The 16,936-nt window shown below is 29.8% G+C and overlaps 1 protein-coding gene across 4 annotated transcripts; it reads left to right on the forward strand.

The window, feature by feature from the left end:
• Positions 1-95: 95 nt before the first annotated feature.
• Positions 96-10,806, forward strand: LOC100747443 (epidermal growth factor receptor substrate 15-like 1). Of its 4 annotated transcripts, none has more exons than XM_012384029.3 (14): positions 96-402; positions 890-934; positions 1,043-1,276; positions 1,343-1,615; positions 1,724-1,936; positions 2,008-2,165; positions 2,249-2,408; positions 5,515-5,760; positions 6,329-6,391; positions 7,317-7,660; positions 7,738-7,912; positions 7,985-8,128; positions 8,208-8,513; positions 9,522-10,806. In XM_012384029.3, the coding sequence occupies exons 1-14, from the start codon at positions 376-378 to the stop codon at positions 10,248-10,250; spliced, it is 3,117 nt and encodes a 1,038-aa protein (XP_012239452.1). In that variant the 5' UTR covers positions 96-375; the 3' UTR covers positions 10,251-10,806. The 4 variants fall into 4 exon arrangements, with proteins under 4 accessions (XP_012239452.1, XP_012239453.1, XP_012239455.1 ...); XM_012384030.3 differs by having other exon boundaries at positions 7,738-7,909; XM_012384032.3 differs by lacking the exon at positions 9,522-10,806 and adding an exon at positions 9,485-9,503.
• Positions 10,807-16,936: the final 6,130 nt, after the last annotated feature.

Consider the following 16,936-nt stretch of genomic DNA (forward strand, 5'->3'; position numbering starts at 1 on the left):
AATAATATAGATATATAGATATTCAAGTTACATAGATACTCAATTTGAATCGTAAGTTTACATCGTGCGCATGAAGTCTAGTTTGCATGATTATCGGTTGATGAAAAGAGGGTGGAATATGAGAATATAAGGCACGGGTGATATAAGACGGCAATCGAGCGCTACAAGCGGCAGAAGTGTTTCATATTGTTGATAAATTTCATTTACTTTCTTTCGTTCGTCCAAATAATTTGACAGGAGAAATATAATCGCTGTTCTGCGTTTCGTTAATGTATCTGACAATAACAATTGTTCTACAAAATGTTAAGTAAAATAGTTAATATGACATACTATCGATTCATAGTCTGATTGGTTAAGCCAGTGTTCAATGCAAGTATGGCCGCCCTGCCATCACCCACGCAGGTATATTATAATTTTTATAATTTTATCAGGCTATAATATTCAATATACTAGATCTATTATTAATTAGATTCTTTGAAAGATTCATCTTTCTTCCGTGTAAAGGGATACCACCTTTTGCCATACACATTATAAATACAACCATACTTGTGTCGTCAGTTACTTAAACTTCTTTGACAGTACATACAAATAATCTTTCGATAAATCTACATTAAATACATTATCTCCTCTATGTACTTCTTGATAAACTTCTTGATAAAATAGTTATAACTTACATATCATAAAACTTAATAATTTGAAGCTTTTATTCATATATTTGTTAATGTTAATACATTATACATTTGCGGCAATTATATTTGCGGCAATTTATGTGAGTTATTTATGCATAATACTATTAACAGTTTGTCATATGATACAATTTATGATATAATAGGAGTGAATATATACATATATATATATATATACATTTAACAAATTTGTTTTTATACAGGTGGCTGGAAGCCATACTGCTATATATGAAGCTTATTATAACCAGGTATAGTTTTATGTATTTTCATATAGTAATATCTTATATGTTTATGTATCTAGATGGTTTAAAATTAAATATTTGATTAATATGTTATATGACGCATGACATATGAAGGTGGATCCAAATGGATATGGACGAATTGGTGCGATGGAAGCTGCAAGATTTCTTAAGAAATCCCAGCTGAGTGATGTTGTACTAAGTAAGATATGGGATATGGCAGATCCACAATCACGTGGATCATTAGACAAATCTGGTCTTTTTGTTGCTCTCAAACTTTGTGCATTAGCCCAAGCAGGAAGAGACCTTAGTATGTCAAATTTAAATATAGAATTGCCACCTCCAAAAATGGTAAACTGTTACATTATTTAATGCATGAAATAAATTATTTTACTTATCGCCATTATATATTTTTAGGGTGATATTCCTGTAATATCTCAAAAAAATATAGTAAATACTGTACCAGTGATAACATCTATCAGTAACGGAGATTGGTCTATTAAACCTTCAGAAAGAGCCAAATATGATCAACTTTTTGACAGCTTGCAACCTTCAAATGGATATATACCTGGGAATAAAGTAAAGGATGTTCTTATGGATAGTAAACTTCCTTTAGATACACTTGGAAAAATTTGGGATCTTGCAGATATGGATAAAGATGGTATGCTGGATAGACATGAATTTGTTGTTGTAAGTAGCTTACTCTATAATATACAATATACAAATATATAATATATAATATACAAATTAATGTTTTATTTCTATAATATAATTTGATGTATTATTTATTTAATACAGGCTGTGCATTTAGTGTATAAAGCTTTAGAGAAATATGCTATACCAAGTGTACTTCCACCAGAATTAATGCCACCGGCAAAAAGGAAAGATTCTACAACACCAGTACCAAAATCTCCTGCGCCAATTGCTGTAATTACAACAGTTCCACCATCTATTCCACCTCTACCTAATGTACCTCCAGTGAAGAGCATGGTTGGTTTGGATACAGTAAAGGTAATAGTTCGATTGTTAAATAAAAATAAAAATTAAATATTCTAATCCTAATATAAAAATATATAATATAGACGAATGTACAGTGGGTAGTTTCATCTGAGGATCAAATAGTAGCAGACAAACTATTTTTGCAAGCTGATCTAGATATGGATGGGTATGTCTCAGGTATTGAAATCAAAGATGTCTTCCTTCAAAGTGGACTTCCACAGACTGTCTTAGCTCATATATGGTACATATATATTTTAATTATACTGTTTACTGGTTAATAGAAAATAAGGAAAAAATGAAAGAAATTTCTTATTTATTTTTCAGGAGTCTTTGCGACACATGTCAAAGTGGAAAGTTAAATAAAGAACAATTTGCTCTAGCTATGTGGCTTATTAAACAAAAACTGAGGGGTGTTGAACCACCCACAGCTTTGAGCCCTGATATGATACCACCATCCATGCGGAAACCAACTGAATCTGTTGTGGTAAATATCTCGTTGTATCAAAATAACTCTTTCCTTCTTTCTTAGTTATTTATACCTTTTTTGCAACATCGTATGTTGTTTTATTTCAAAGAAATAATGCATGATACAGTCAATGTATCGTAAAACGTTTACGAGTTTGAAATGCCCTCCAAAACACAATCATGAATACAACAATTATTAACATTCCACCAATCATAATAACACTGTAATTTGTTTGTAATTCCATTTCTCCAGTTACATTCAATTTTATTACACCGACGATTTCATTTCTTTGCCAGCAACTATAAACAGAGTCATTATGAATTGTATTTCAAGTATTATTGTTTAATTCGATTTAATAACTAAATAACTATTTACCTATATATATTTGCATCTTGAAATTTTAATGATTTGAAGATTATATGCATTTGCGAATTAAAATAAATTCTTCCTTCAGATTGATCTTTTACAATAGACGGATTTAAGATTTTGTCATCTATTTTCCAATTAATTGGTACATCTGTATTTAAATTTCTGGAAAAGTAAAAAAAGTTTGAACGTATTTCTTTAATTTTCAATGTTATTTTACCCTGGACACACAAGAACTGCTTTTTTATCATGTTTTTGATAAATTGTTGTGCGTATAACTGGCGGTGATGGAGCAGGCATTCCTTGAACCATAGAATATATACCAGCACTATTATTTGCACTTTCAAGTACATTTCCCTTCTTATCTCGTACTTCGAATATTATATTTTCTGGACACTTTATCTACAAGGAAGTTATGTAAATTTAATTGTATATTGAATATTAAGCACTACACGAAATATTCTTATTTGCATAATATTTAATAATACCTTACAATAGCGCACCATAATTTCTGTTTTTCTATCTTTAATATTCGAAATGTCCAAAGCTTTTGGCAAATATTTACTTTTACAAGGTATTTTGTTTCTAAATAAACGTAAAACCATTTTGATTTTATCATTCATACTTTTATCTATAATTTGATCCTGAATTGTGGTTGTAGTTTCTATTGTTCCATTTTGTTCATTCTCTGCAGCTAAATGTTACACATTTTGAAATTTTAAGATAGATAATGCTAATGATAAGATAATGATAAGATAGATAAAGATAAATAAAAATAGCACAAAAAAAAAGTATACTTTGCCGTTTATAATTTGCAAGTAGTTTTTCTTCTATTATATTTTTCTTGTTGATATCTGCACGTGAAGAAACAGTACAATATCCATACCGAACTTTTTTGCCAACTACATTACAGTTAGAACATAAGGACCATTTAGTCCATGTTGTATAGATATTTAAATTATATTCTGATACAATATTTTGCGGTATTGCATGAGGCATATTGGGTGCTGTTGTAGGATATACAATTTTTACTCCTTCAAGATCAGTGTCAATGGATATATAGTAATATATTGATAATGTATCCCCAAATTTACACCAATATTGACCAGCTTGTTCAGACTGTAAAGACTGCTGTATTATTATGGCAAAAAATATTTATTTACTAAATTGTACCTTAATGTTATGTATTATTAATGATCTGTCTTCTGGGGAAATGAACACATTATCTGATACTATAAGCCTACTTGTATCATTGCTAACAGTATTATTGAAATACCATTCTACATCATCACTAACATATATTTCTATTGGAGAGATACATATTTGACATTTTAATCTGAAATTGGTGTATTAGTAATATTATTATTTATATATATATTATATATTATTATATATATTATAATACTATTATAATATATATATATATTATATATATATTATATATATATTATATATATATATATTATATATTATAAAATAAGTAATAAGAGTATTCCTTTCATCATACGTGACAAGTGTTCCTTCTAAGGCTTGAAACGCTATTGGATACATCATCTTCTCTGATCCAATTTCGTTATATGTCTTTTTTAAACATTCATAATATTCCTGCCATAACTCTTTGTGTATCTTTCTAAGTGTTTCATTTGCTCTTGGATATTCATATTCATTAATATCAAGAAGAAGTTCACTCTCTTAATGGAAAATAAAAAGCTACTATATTTATGCTGAAAAATGGCAAAAATTATTACCTTTTTGTTTATTCAATTTTTCGTTTATTTTCTTACGAAGTTCATTATATTTTTTCCATAAATTTATTCCTATTATAAAATTAGAAACTATATTTAATAAGAAATAAAGATATAGCAACAATTTTAACCGCATCTTATAGTTTTACGAAACTTGACATACGTTTTTCAATTTTTTATCCATTAGAAATTTATTTCTTTACATTGAAATCAACAAACATGTCAAAATGTAGTAAATGTAATTTAAATGCATTGGAAATATGTTCATTATGTAAAAAGGGAAACAATTTGGATATGGCAAGTTGTATAACAATTGTGCCTGTCTTAATACATAATAAAACACCAATAGTTACCTTGAAAAGAGAAAAGGCGAGAAATGTTATGTTTGCAAAACAGTTACAAATAGAAGCGAGAAAAGCAAAATTAATATCTTTGTATGATACAAATGATCCGGAAAAAATCAAACCTAAAACTCGTCGTGAATACATAGAAGAATTCATAATTAACACAATAAATGACAGCACCTTTATTTCTATAAACTGATTTAATATGAGGTATATAATTCATTGAAAAATTACAATGCTTTCTCCAATGGATAGCGGTAGCAAGAAGGAATTAATTTTTTATACCCTGTACTGACAAAAAAATGTGTTGAATTGAATTGTATAAAAATTGTTAAATTATTTGGTAGTTTTCTGTAAATGATATGAAATTTTACTTGTTATAAAGAATTATATCCCAATAAAAAATATTTTAGAACTGTTTAAAGTTATTTAAAATATTTAGATAGTTGAAGTATAGAATGTATTAATTTTGTTACATGGAATATGATTATCCAAAGGGAAATATATTTTCAAATTAAATATGATATTTAAGTTCTAACTTGACATATGTTTTTATATATTATTATACGCACACATAAAATATTTGTACTGTCACTATATAATTAAATCATCATTTCATATAACTTATTTCCCTTTTCTATTTTCAATAAAATGTATTTTCATTTTTAGGAAAACAATAATGTCTCTGGTTATTCGAACCCAGAATTGGACATGATAAGTAAAGACATAGCGGAACTTGTAAAAGAGAGGCAAAGTATGGAACAAGATATAGCACAAAAGGAAGCTGATATTAAGATAAAGAATGGTGAAATTAAAAGTTTACAGAGCGAACTGGATACACTTGCTGCTACATTAAAGCAATTAGAAAATCAGAAAGGTGAAGCACAAAAGCGATTGAATGATTTAAAAGCTCAGGTAAATAACATTTTAATTTGATATATTTGGATGATTTGCTTGTTGAATGTACAGCTTTGCTTACATATGAAATTAGAAACATGGATTTGTGAATTGTATATAATGCTTTTGTTAAGATATGTAAATAATTAAGTGTACTACAATTTCTACAATTTAGAAATTATTATTCGATACAAATTAAGTTTTAATAATATAATTTAACACTGCATATTGTATTATTACACTATCATATGTTTCACAAATTATTTTTTTGCGTACAAAATAGTTATCAATGAAGGAAAGAGGTATAAAGTGTAAGAGTCTTTTCCTGTATTTAATATTATCTTTTTTAACATTTTCGCATATTTCATAGTATAAGTTATACGATACTTAAAATCATTTTTATACATATATATTGACTGATTTATTTATTTATGATCTTTCTCTGATTACTTTTTTTTCAATGAATATAATTTATACTTTATATAATAGAATATTTATCAATTCATTTTATTGTTTTATTTTACAATGTGTTTAGATCCTTCATTATGATTTAGTTTTATTATGTTTTATTATGTTTGGCTTATAGAAGACAGAAGTAGATAAAGATTTGAGTGAGGTCGAGCAGAAGATACGTGAAGAACAGAAAAAGGTACATCAAAAATTTCTACTTTTAATGAAGGGCAGGTACGGTTGCGAAATACAGATTCTATTTCTCACTACTATGAGATACTGGCTACAATTCTTTAGTACTTCATCAAGTATAATACTATAAAATGATAAAAATCGGGATAGCTTTTTACAAGAATAATGATAAACCTACAAAAATTTAAAAATAAAAACATTTATGATTTCATTTTGCGTATTAATTATATTCAGAAAATAATTATATGGGACTTTATTTATATCTATATAAGCATATGTATAAGATATAAATATATAAACTAATGATTTAATATATATACACCACACATTATTTTAGAAAAAGCTTTATTTGTTTCCGTTACATCTGCATAGTTAATGCTAGTGCTTTGCTGCTGCATTGCATGATAAACTGGTTGTAGCATAGATTGCCATCAAAAGAATTATATTTGCTTACAACTTTGTGTTTGAGACTCCAGTCTAGTAAAAATTATGAAATCATGTTTTAACTTTATAAAAGCATTTCATATAAATCTATATGCTAAATTTAATTTTTTTCAAGATTGATAAAAATACAAGTATTTTTAATCTGGATTTGAGTCTTAAATTTTTATAATTGTATATAATATTTTTCTGTATTTAAAAATATATGTTGATAATTGCAAATAATTAAGTGTAGATATAACACCATACGTTATTAACAATATAATTAATTAATTATTGTATATATTATTGAGTGACGTAATTAATATATTATTGAGTGACTATAAGCTTTATTAAATTACATATTTAGTCTTTGTATATAGTCTATAAGTTACATATATATGTATATGTGTATCTACAAATATACTTAACATATTACAGAAATATTCTTTTATACTTATGTCATAATAGATGAATTATTATATATAATACTTTATTACCATTAATAATAGGTTGATAAATTGCGTCAACAAGCAGAAGAGCAAGAATCGGTGTTGCGTGCTCAAGAAGAAGAACTGAATTTTAAACGACAAGAATTGGAAGGCTTGAGACAAGAAGAACAGCAGTTAGAACAGCAACAAAATAAAAGCAGGGACCAATTAAATGAACTCACTAAAAATTTGCAGGATACACAGTTGCAAATTTGTCAAGCAAAAGCAAAAATCACTCATTTACAAGAACAACAACGGCAAATGAGTGATGCAATTGCACTTTATGACTCTGCACTTGCAACTGGGGATGCCACACTTGTACCTGATACTAGTCTGCAATTTAATCCCGAAATTGAAAACTTAGAGTAAGTATTTAATATGTACATTCCTTAATTGTCTTTATAATAATATTACTTTATTATTTCTGTGTAAAAATCTATAGATACGAGAAAACAAGCGAAGAAGATAAGATTCAAAATAAGAAAAACGTTCAATTTTCTAATACAAATGGAGCAACAATGGATGGGTTTGAACAAGATCCTTTTGCAGAACCATTTAATAATGCATCAACACCGGATCCATTTGGAAGTGCATTTTCATCTCCAAATACTACTGTAAGATCTTTCAATTGAAATAATTACTTATATTATTATATAATTCCTAACGTAGCAATATATTTACAATTACAGGGAGGAGGAGGAGGAGGAGCAGGGGGATTCACATCTGACCCATTTAGTGTATTTGATGATAGCAATGTTGTTGTGAAACAAGATCCATTCGATCCATTTGGAGATGGAAAAAGAAATGATACTAAAGCTACCACTACAACATCAGTAAGTCATTATAGGAATAATAAATTCTTTCAAGAATACAGCTGTTATTTGGTTTATTTATTAGTTCTTTTTCTCCTAGGCGACAAAAGATCCATTTGGAGATGATCCATTCGCAAATCTTCATGCACCACCTCGACCAGAAAGTCCTAGTCCTGCTCTCCCTCCTAAAAAAGCAAAACAACCTCCACCACGACCAGCACCTCCTCGACCGTCTCAAGGACCTACCGGTCCTCTACGAGCAGCACCGGCACCGCCTACACCTTCTCCTACACCTGATCCCTTCGCAAATGCTTTCTCTGCTCAACAAGGCATAATAGATAACAACAACAGTAATAATTTTAATACGTCTACTGGATTTGCAGATTTTGCTAATTTTGATTCTAAGGTATGTACTTTCACGTTTTTAAGTGTCATATAATATCGTTGAAAATTATGCTCCTATTTTATCAGTTGGTAGAACAATTATTTTCTTGGCACTCTGAATCGTATTAACCAATCTCCTTTCGTTCTGTTTAAGTGCTCCAATATATCTTCCTGGGCATATCCCTTCCTTCCTCATTTTTATCAATGTCCAGTACGTTGTATGCTGTTACTTTACGTTTTAAGTACAGTTATTTTTAACGAAGGTGTAATATATTGATAATGACTTAAACATTACTTAAAGTACAATGCTATTTTACATAAATAGTAGCTATTTTACATAAATACGATTCTTAACTCACATTCCTAAACTACGAGTTACTTAATATTACTATATAATACGTCATTTTAATATATTACAATATTATTTCGTAAAATATATTTATATTAAAAAAAAGATTAATTATATTTTTTGTTTTATATTTAGGTAGAAGCTGCACAATTTTCAGTTTATTCATTGATCCGACTCCTGGAGCATGCTGTCTACAAATTAATTAATTTGTTCTCTTTGTTCCAGTATTCTATTTTCTTTTTATAATATTGCATGGAAATTTTTACATTATTTAAATAAAATGTTCGAGTTAATTCGACCAATTTAACGTCATAGAATCTTTAAACACATGTTTATTTATTCGTGAATGGTTTAAAAAGCGTTCACTTATCATTTTTATCTATCATTTGTTGTTTCTTTTATATTTCGCTGAAAGTTGATTATCGGTTGATTAATTTACTAATTGATTAATTGATTAATTTAGTAACATACTACAGATTACTGCGTGTTAGAGTTTTTTATTTGCAACAGAATCAAAACGAACGAACTCGAATATTTTGACTCGCTTGCAATTGAGTATATTCTAGTATTCAACGACAGCCACGTATGGTCCAGCAGCCTGACGATAACCAGCGGTTCTTGCGCTATTCTTTCTACCTTTTCAGTAAACGAAAATTGACCACTGAAAAAAACCTGCTTCAGCCGGAACCAACACTGACTCGAACGGCACCACCCAGACCAACCAGCAGAACACATACAGTATCAACGGTAACTCCAAAGCTGCCGGATTTCACGGAAGATCCCTTCAGAGACTATCGATACGAAGATCCCTTTAACATACCAGATCCTTTCGCCGATGATGCAGAAGATCATAACGCGAATAAGAGTGAAACAACGGCTGGCAACGTGGATCCATTTAGTTACGGAACAACCTCGGTACTCTCTCGTAAAAATTCGTTCACCAAAAGCTTCGATATTGATTTCTCAAATACTTTTCCTCTGACTAAAAGCAAGTTTGAGAAAGACAATGCTAAATTCGATACTGATTTCGTGAAAGCATTCTCTGACGACAACAGAAATATAAAGGCCATCGACTCTGCGTTTTCAAACTTCAAGATAAAAACGGTAGACATAGACGAAGCATTTTCCACCAAGAATGAAAAATCTGCCAGAAGGCACGGACAAGATTTAGCACACAATAGATCTAAAACTACTTTTAACGATAAAAAATCGAAAAATGACATGGGTAAAATTTGGAACGGTAACAATGCAGCACCACCTCTCTCGTTAAGCGAAGAAGAGCAATTTGTTTGGGCATCTCAACAAAGCTTAAAGACCGAGGAGGAAAGGCGTAAGCGTAAACAGCAAGAAGAGGCTGAATTAGCTTTAGCCCTTGAACTAAGTAAGCAAGAAAAATCCGGCAAATTGTAAATTTTATCGGTAAAAGCATTTTCTGTTTGATTTATTTGATTGAATTGAGACATATACATATATATATACATATATATATATATATATATATATATACATATATTTTCGGGCACAACGACTTTACGAATCTTCATAATGAAATCAGAACTGAAAGATATATGATGTGTTAACTTATTATTAATGACTATGAGATCTGTGCTAACGAAAGGCTATGAAGGATAATCGCGTAATGCTTATTTTTAATACTACTTAGCATATCATAATCACGGTGGCACGAAAACAGAAATTGAATCAAGCATACATGCATCCAACAATTTATAGAAACATTAATTACGTAACATCAAGAAACATTTCACTGCGTATGAAGTCAGTTTTGGATGTGATCTTCTTGGTTTTCGTCCGATACAGGATACATTTAAGTATTCAACTATATAGTTACAAACAAATCTCTTGATGCATTGAATACTATTTGAACATAAAAAAAATTATATCGAAGCGCGCGCTCTTTTCGATACTCTGGTTTACCACAGAGGAATCGATCGATTTTGTAAAAAAGTAAAAGGAAAGGAAAGATTAATCATTGCCTTGCAATATCGAATTCTAAGATAATGACACTTATATACTCGTAGTTGGTTGTACACTATCGCTAACGTTAAATTAGCATGTATAAAGGCAAAATATAATGGCAGATTATTGGATTGACAATAAAAAAAAAAATGTTATGTACACGTATTCAGTGAGTTCAAAGTGAGCGGATTAGTAATATAAATGGTTATCCGCATTTGAGCAGATAAAAGATTCTCAACATCGTTATACGAAGTACACTTTAATATATATAATATACATCTGTACATTTGCGAATAACAGCGGAGTGTAACATTTTTGTTTGTTTGATCTGCACTATTAATGATGTCTTATGCATGATACTCTAACTCGGTACATGTCTTCGTCAATATTTACCCGAAGGCATTGAATAAACGACATAAAAAAATCATTCTGGCTATATAAACGTTACTAGGTAGAAATACACAAAACATACGATATATAAAGATCATTAAAAAAATACTATTACATATTAGTATCCTTTTCGACGTGTTATTATTCTGTATAAGAAAGATCGGTTACTGATTAACATAAAAATTTTGTGTTTCGCTCTAAATACTATATACTAAAACTGTAATAAAATCCAAATGAAATTTTTAGTTTTTTTTTTTAATAGACTCTGGACTTAACGAACAGATGATGCGAATAGAAGGTGCGAATAGTAAACAATGGTATTTGTTATGTTGTAGTAGCGTAAGTGAACCGTTCCAATAATGTTTGTGAGAATGCCGTCTGATTCAGCCTTCGGTCTTAGTACGTCCCAAAGAAATAAGGTGTTCAGATAAAGCGTAGCTCCGTGTTTGTCCCCGAATAATCTCGCGTAGCAAGGAATCGTTCGAATCAAACACAAAGAGCCGCGTGTATCTTTACTTTTACTATTATAATCGTATAACTTTACAACGACAATGTATTACGCATGCTGTATATATTTCTATCTGTATTATTTCATGGTAATTATTATAATAATTATGTTATTGTTATACCGCTATTACGATTATTATTATGATTACTATTATTATTATTATTATTATTATTATTATTATTATTATTATTATCATCATCATCATCAGCAGCATCATCATTATCATCATCATTATCATCATCATCATCATCGATAGTGTAATAACTATATCATAAAAATACCAAGCGTTGTCAATATATCATTTACCAGTGAACAAAAAAGGAAGAAGAAGAAGAAGAAGAAGTAAATGACTGTAAAATCGTATTATATTATGTGTTACTAACATAAATATGGTATTATTGTGTATCGATATCGTTGCTGTTTTGGATGCTTCGAGAGTATACATACATACATCACACGGTGGCAAATAAGTAGTAACTCGCGGGAATTGAAGACGTGTGTGCCAGAATGAATATTTATCGGAATAAACCAAATGACCTAATGCCACGCTTAATTCCACGCAATAATTTAGAGGGCCTCGTCCAAAGAGTCGAATTAATATTCAGTTGTACGAACCATATTTTACTAGTAATAACGAATGACACATCGTTTGACGAAATTTCGTTATATCTATTTCCATCGTTTAATATTTAACAACGATATTTCTATAATTATTTTACAAGATGATATTCTTCTTTCCTTGCTATTAATCGAATGATTAGATTTTCCATGTATGAATTTGTGATTTTCATTCAAAATACGAATATTATTCTAGAATGCTTTCAATTTATTATATCGTATAAAACGATTTATTTTTTAAAAGTAATTCCTATTCCTTCTGTAAATCTCATGTGTAAATTGTGTAGCCTTTAGATTTCTACAAGATATTTACTTGATAATTACAATGCAAGAAAGTTGGAACAATAGAAGAAATAAAATTCGATGAACTTTGTATTTTTTCCGCAGATCCGTTTAACACATTCTGTTGCATATACCACAAGATGAATGTACTGGAAGAAAAAATAATACACTTCAATGAAGAGCATACATATGTATACATGAGATAAATCACGCAAGCACTACTGAATAGCGTATTTAAAATGCGTTTAGGAAACCTGACTGCGACATGTTTAGACTATGTATAAATAGAAAACGCTTTATTCCATTTTGTTTTTGTTAATACTTAAAGGACGATGAGCATATACAAGTGCTACTAAGTTAGAACGAACATTGTAACAATACATTTGATTTCAGTGATTCAATATCTATAGAAATTTGTATTTAAATGCGAAAAACGTCTGTAATTTTTTTTTCATTGGCAAATTTAAAAAAGATATCTAAAAGATTATTCTATGCCTCGTTTCAATTAAATTATACTTTGTAATGATACTTAAATTATACAGAGAATCGTTAGTGAAATTGGAACGATCAACGTACTTGTCCATTAAGTTTTAACAATAAAGTTACGTTACAATGATACAAGTAAGATGAAATTATTAATATCGTTATTGATAAGAAAAGACGTTGATATCGTTGTTACCAATGTGCAGGTGTGCTAAGTGAACAGATGTGCGAAATTTTTAAAATCTCTTTCGTTCGTGCTACATTTGTTTATTGCTAATTTATTCGATGCAACAGGATACCACCCATGGAAAGTTGCAAAATATAAATGTCGAATATGAGTTTATTTATCGATATCATCGTGCTCCTGTACGCTGTTTCGATATTCTCGACGATATCCTTTATCTCTAACATAGTCGAAACGATCGAAATAACATAAATTATTATATTACGTATCGTTAAAAGCGTTATTCTCTCATTCATTTTCTATATTTTATTATTTCGGTATTTGAACATTATTTCAGCGATGAATGTTCTCTCTGAATACGTTTTCCTTTCTTTTGTCATCTTCGTATCTTCTATAAAATGAAATTTAATCTTTTCTACACCTTTGTCGGTGAAAAAATATATTTCTATACTATTATCGAAATATATATCTTATAAAAATAACACGAAAAAAAATTTCAAAGAAATTTCAGTATCATCGCGTCGAGAATGAGGATAACATCGTTCAGGGCGTCACACAGGCATACCTCACTAAAGAACATTAATATATGTACAATCCATATCGAAATTGTTATAGTTCGCGTGCAAATAACATGAGTTTTCGAATAGTATGTGATAAAGATGTGTATGTAAATGTACTTGAACTATGTATAATTAACTAATTCAAGTTATTAATCCTTCAACTGGTGCGCGGTAACGAAAGTCGACTATATACGGTGTACTGTGCACAAAGAATGCTGGTTTTTTTTACATATATATATATATATATACATACATTTAGCGATTCGAGAAACATAAAAGCGACGTAAAAGAAAGAAAAGGGAGTTGTAGCGATGCTTTGTTAATTTTATGTCCGCGACTCCCTCGCGTAGTAATAAATAAGAGAAAGATGTCGCGTATATCACTTTTGTTCTCTGTGTGTAATCAGCAAAAAGATACTCACGATGTTACATTGACTATATACAAATATACATAAATGTATGTATTTTCGGTAAACAAATTTCTCCGAGAGACTGAACATCGTAGAAGATCGTCCTTCGAAAGACAGGAATTTCGATTAGAGGTTTCTTCACGCGCGACTTTTATATTTCCGAGAACAAGGTTCTCGTTTTAGGTGTTGCCTCTGTTAGGTATCTTACCACATGGCAATTAATCTTGTCGACATTATTTTCGAATCATAAAATAACAAAATGCGGCAAGATGCAAAAAGCTTGAAAAAATGTTGCTCTATCGATCGATCAGAAGAAGTAACAAAAAAAAGAAAAAATGAAAATAAAGAAAGAAGTAAGAGTTACTTTCGAGGCAGCGTTTGAGAGCTCGCCGGAGAAATCTTCACTGTCAAGGACGTGATTGAAAAGTATTCTAGAAATTAGAAAGAAATATTCGTCAACTTCAAATCTCTCCACGAGACCGAAAAACAGTTAGTGGGACCTCGAAAGTGTCTATCATGGACAAACGAGATCCACGTGTATACGTAATTGCGTAAGAGTTATCGAAATTTCTTTGCCATTTGTTTAACATCGAAAGAATGCTGTTGCACATGTGTACATGTAGGTGAAACGCACGCCGACAATTTTCTCAATTTTTCATGTATCGCGAAAGTAGAAGATGTTGAGACTGTATTACTAATATACTTTATTGCTACCCACGTGCATTCCAGTGTCTCTAAAATTTGAGTAAGAGCGAGATTCTGTTGTATGAAACAATACTCTTCGAAAGAAAAATGATAGAACAGTAGTATTCTTTGATACAACCAACGTAACGAAATCATAAACTCTTCTTGTTGAAATTATTCGTTGGCGAATTGCAACCTGTACGAGAGGTATTATGTTCCTTCTTCGTTGCTTATGTCCTACCTGATTTTAAATAATTTCACTGACATGTCCCATGCCGTATGAGATGATGTTAATAATATAAACATCGATCGAAAACGTTTGTTTAATAGAAATGTTCTTCTGTTTGATATTAAACTAAAATAAAAAAAAAAAACATTTTATTATATATTCGCAATATCTATATAATTAGATATTGTAATTTAATATGTTAATACGATTCGACGATGTCATTCGAAATGTTACATTTCTTACGGTGTCGTACGTGTTAAGTATCTTTGCTCAACGTCTAAGTATCTCGTAAGATATCTATTTCTATTTCGTAAAATGTATCAAGAAAGATATGATTTATCGGTTTTTGTGCTACAAGTTGAAAAATCAATTAGAAGTCTGATCGTTCGAGACACGCTGTTGTACGCTCTAAATATTCCTGAATGCTCGCTATTTAGCTGGTAACAAAGATAATCTGTTGTTCGCCAAGCGTCTGCCAAAAGTGCATGCGAATAGTAATTTATTATTATCGCTCGTTGGAACTCGCGTTAAATAGACATCGTACAACGCTCGTCGTGATTCTCAAGTGGACGTAATTGATGATCTTTCATCGAATCATTACAAACATGAATATTTCACGAGTATCGTAGAAGCTACTTCCTCGCTCAAAAATCTTAAGACAATTATTATTATATTAGGTTAAAAATTGGATAACACTATGTATACAATAAAGATATCAAAAATTGTTAGTTATATGATAAAGAAAGTAAATGTTATTGAAACATGCATGCGATTTAAAATGTATAATTTACATCGGATACCAAGGTTTTATTAAAAACGGTGAATGCCCTAAGACTTTTGAGTGGGAGTATACATATTTCGATAATTATATCAAAGAAGTTTCCTGAAACGCAAGGAAACGGCTGTTCATTCGTATTCAGTCGTATTTTTCAAACTTCTTTCACATTATCGATTCTTATTAATTTGTAACACATCGTTTCTATATTTTTGCAAATATCGGAGAACTTCGATGATATCTTTTTAATCGATTATAAACATGTATTTGCAACTGGACAAAAGAATACTCAAGCCAATTAACTTTTACGAATTCGATATACACGCTTATATCCTTCGTCTCATTTTTCTTGATAAAAAAATACAAAGTTTATAATCAAGTTTTGTTATGTGACCACTCCGTGGTCATGTGATTAACAAATATATTGTACCGATGTTACGAGTTCTTATAGGCAAATACCTATATAGCAAATCGTTGTTTAATATAATATAACCCCTTGTACATAATAAGTTTAAATATACAAACATCTGGTTCACTATGTGTACATTAACCTACGTATACTTACTTCTCTCCATTTTTTATTTTCGATATTCTTCGAAGAGGAAATGAATTTTAAACTTATTTTCTTGTTAATTTTTACTACTTTCAACATTCTGCTTTTAAGGAACCGTACAATTATATCGATAGTAACATTGGAATTTATTTCGATTAAGTTACTTTTTACGATTTGTTAAAACTACACCCTCATTAAGAAAAAATATTTAATCTCGTTGTTAATTTCTTGAATTTACATTTCGTAAACTGTTTATATTTTCCTTTCGGTATAAAATCCAGTATAAAAAAAAACAGAATTTAATAAATCGGATTAATAGATTTATTTAAATTTGATCGAAATATCGAAGCTATTTTCACTAAGATAATAATATAAATATATTCAATTGTCACACAAAGAAGAAGTTACGGTCCTGAAACGTGGATTTATTTACCGCAAGATGTC

Source organism: Bombus impatiens, unplaced genomic scaffold (genome assembly GCF_000188095.3).
Source record: "Bombus impatiens unplaced genomic scaffold, BIMP_2.2 scf_0233, whole genome shotgun sequence".
Taxonomy (NCBI): domain Eukaryota; kingdom Metazoa; phylum Arthropoda; class Insecta; order Hymenoptera; family Apidae; genus Bombus; species Bombus impatiens.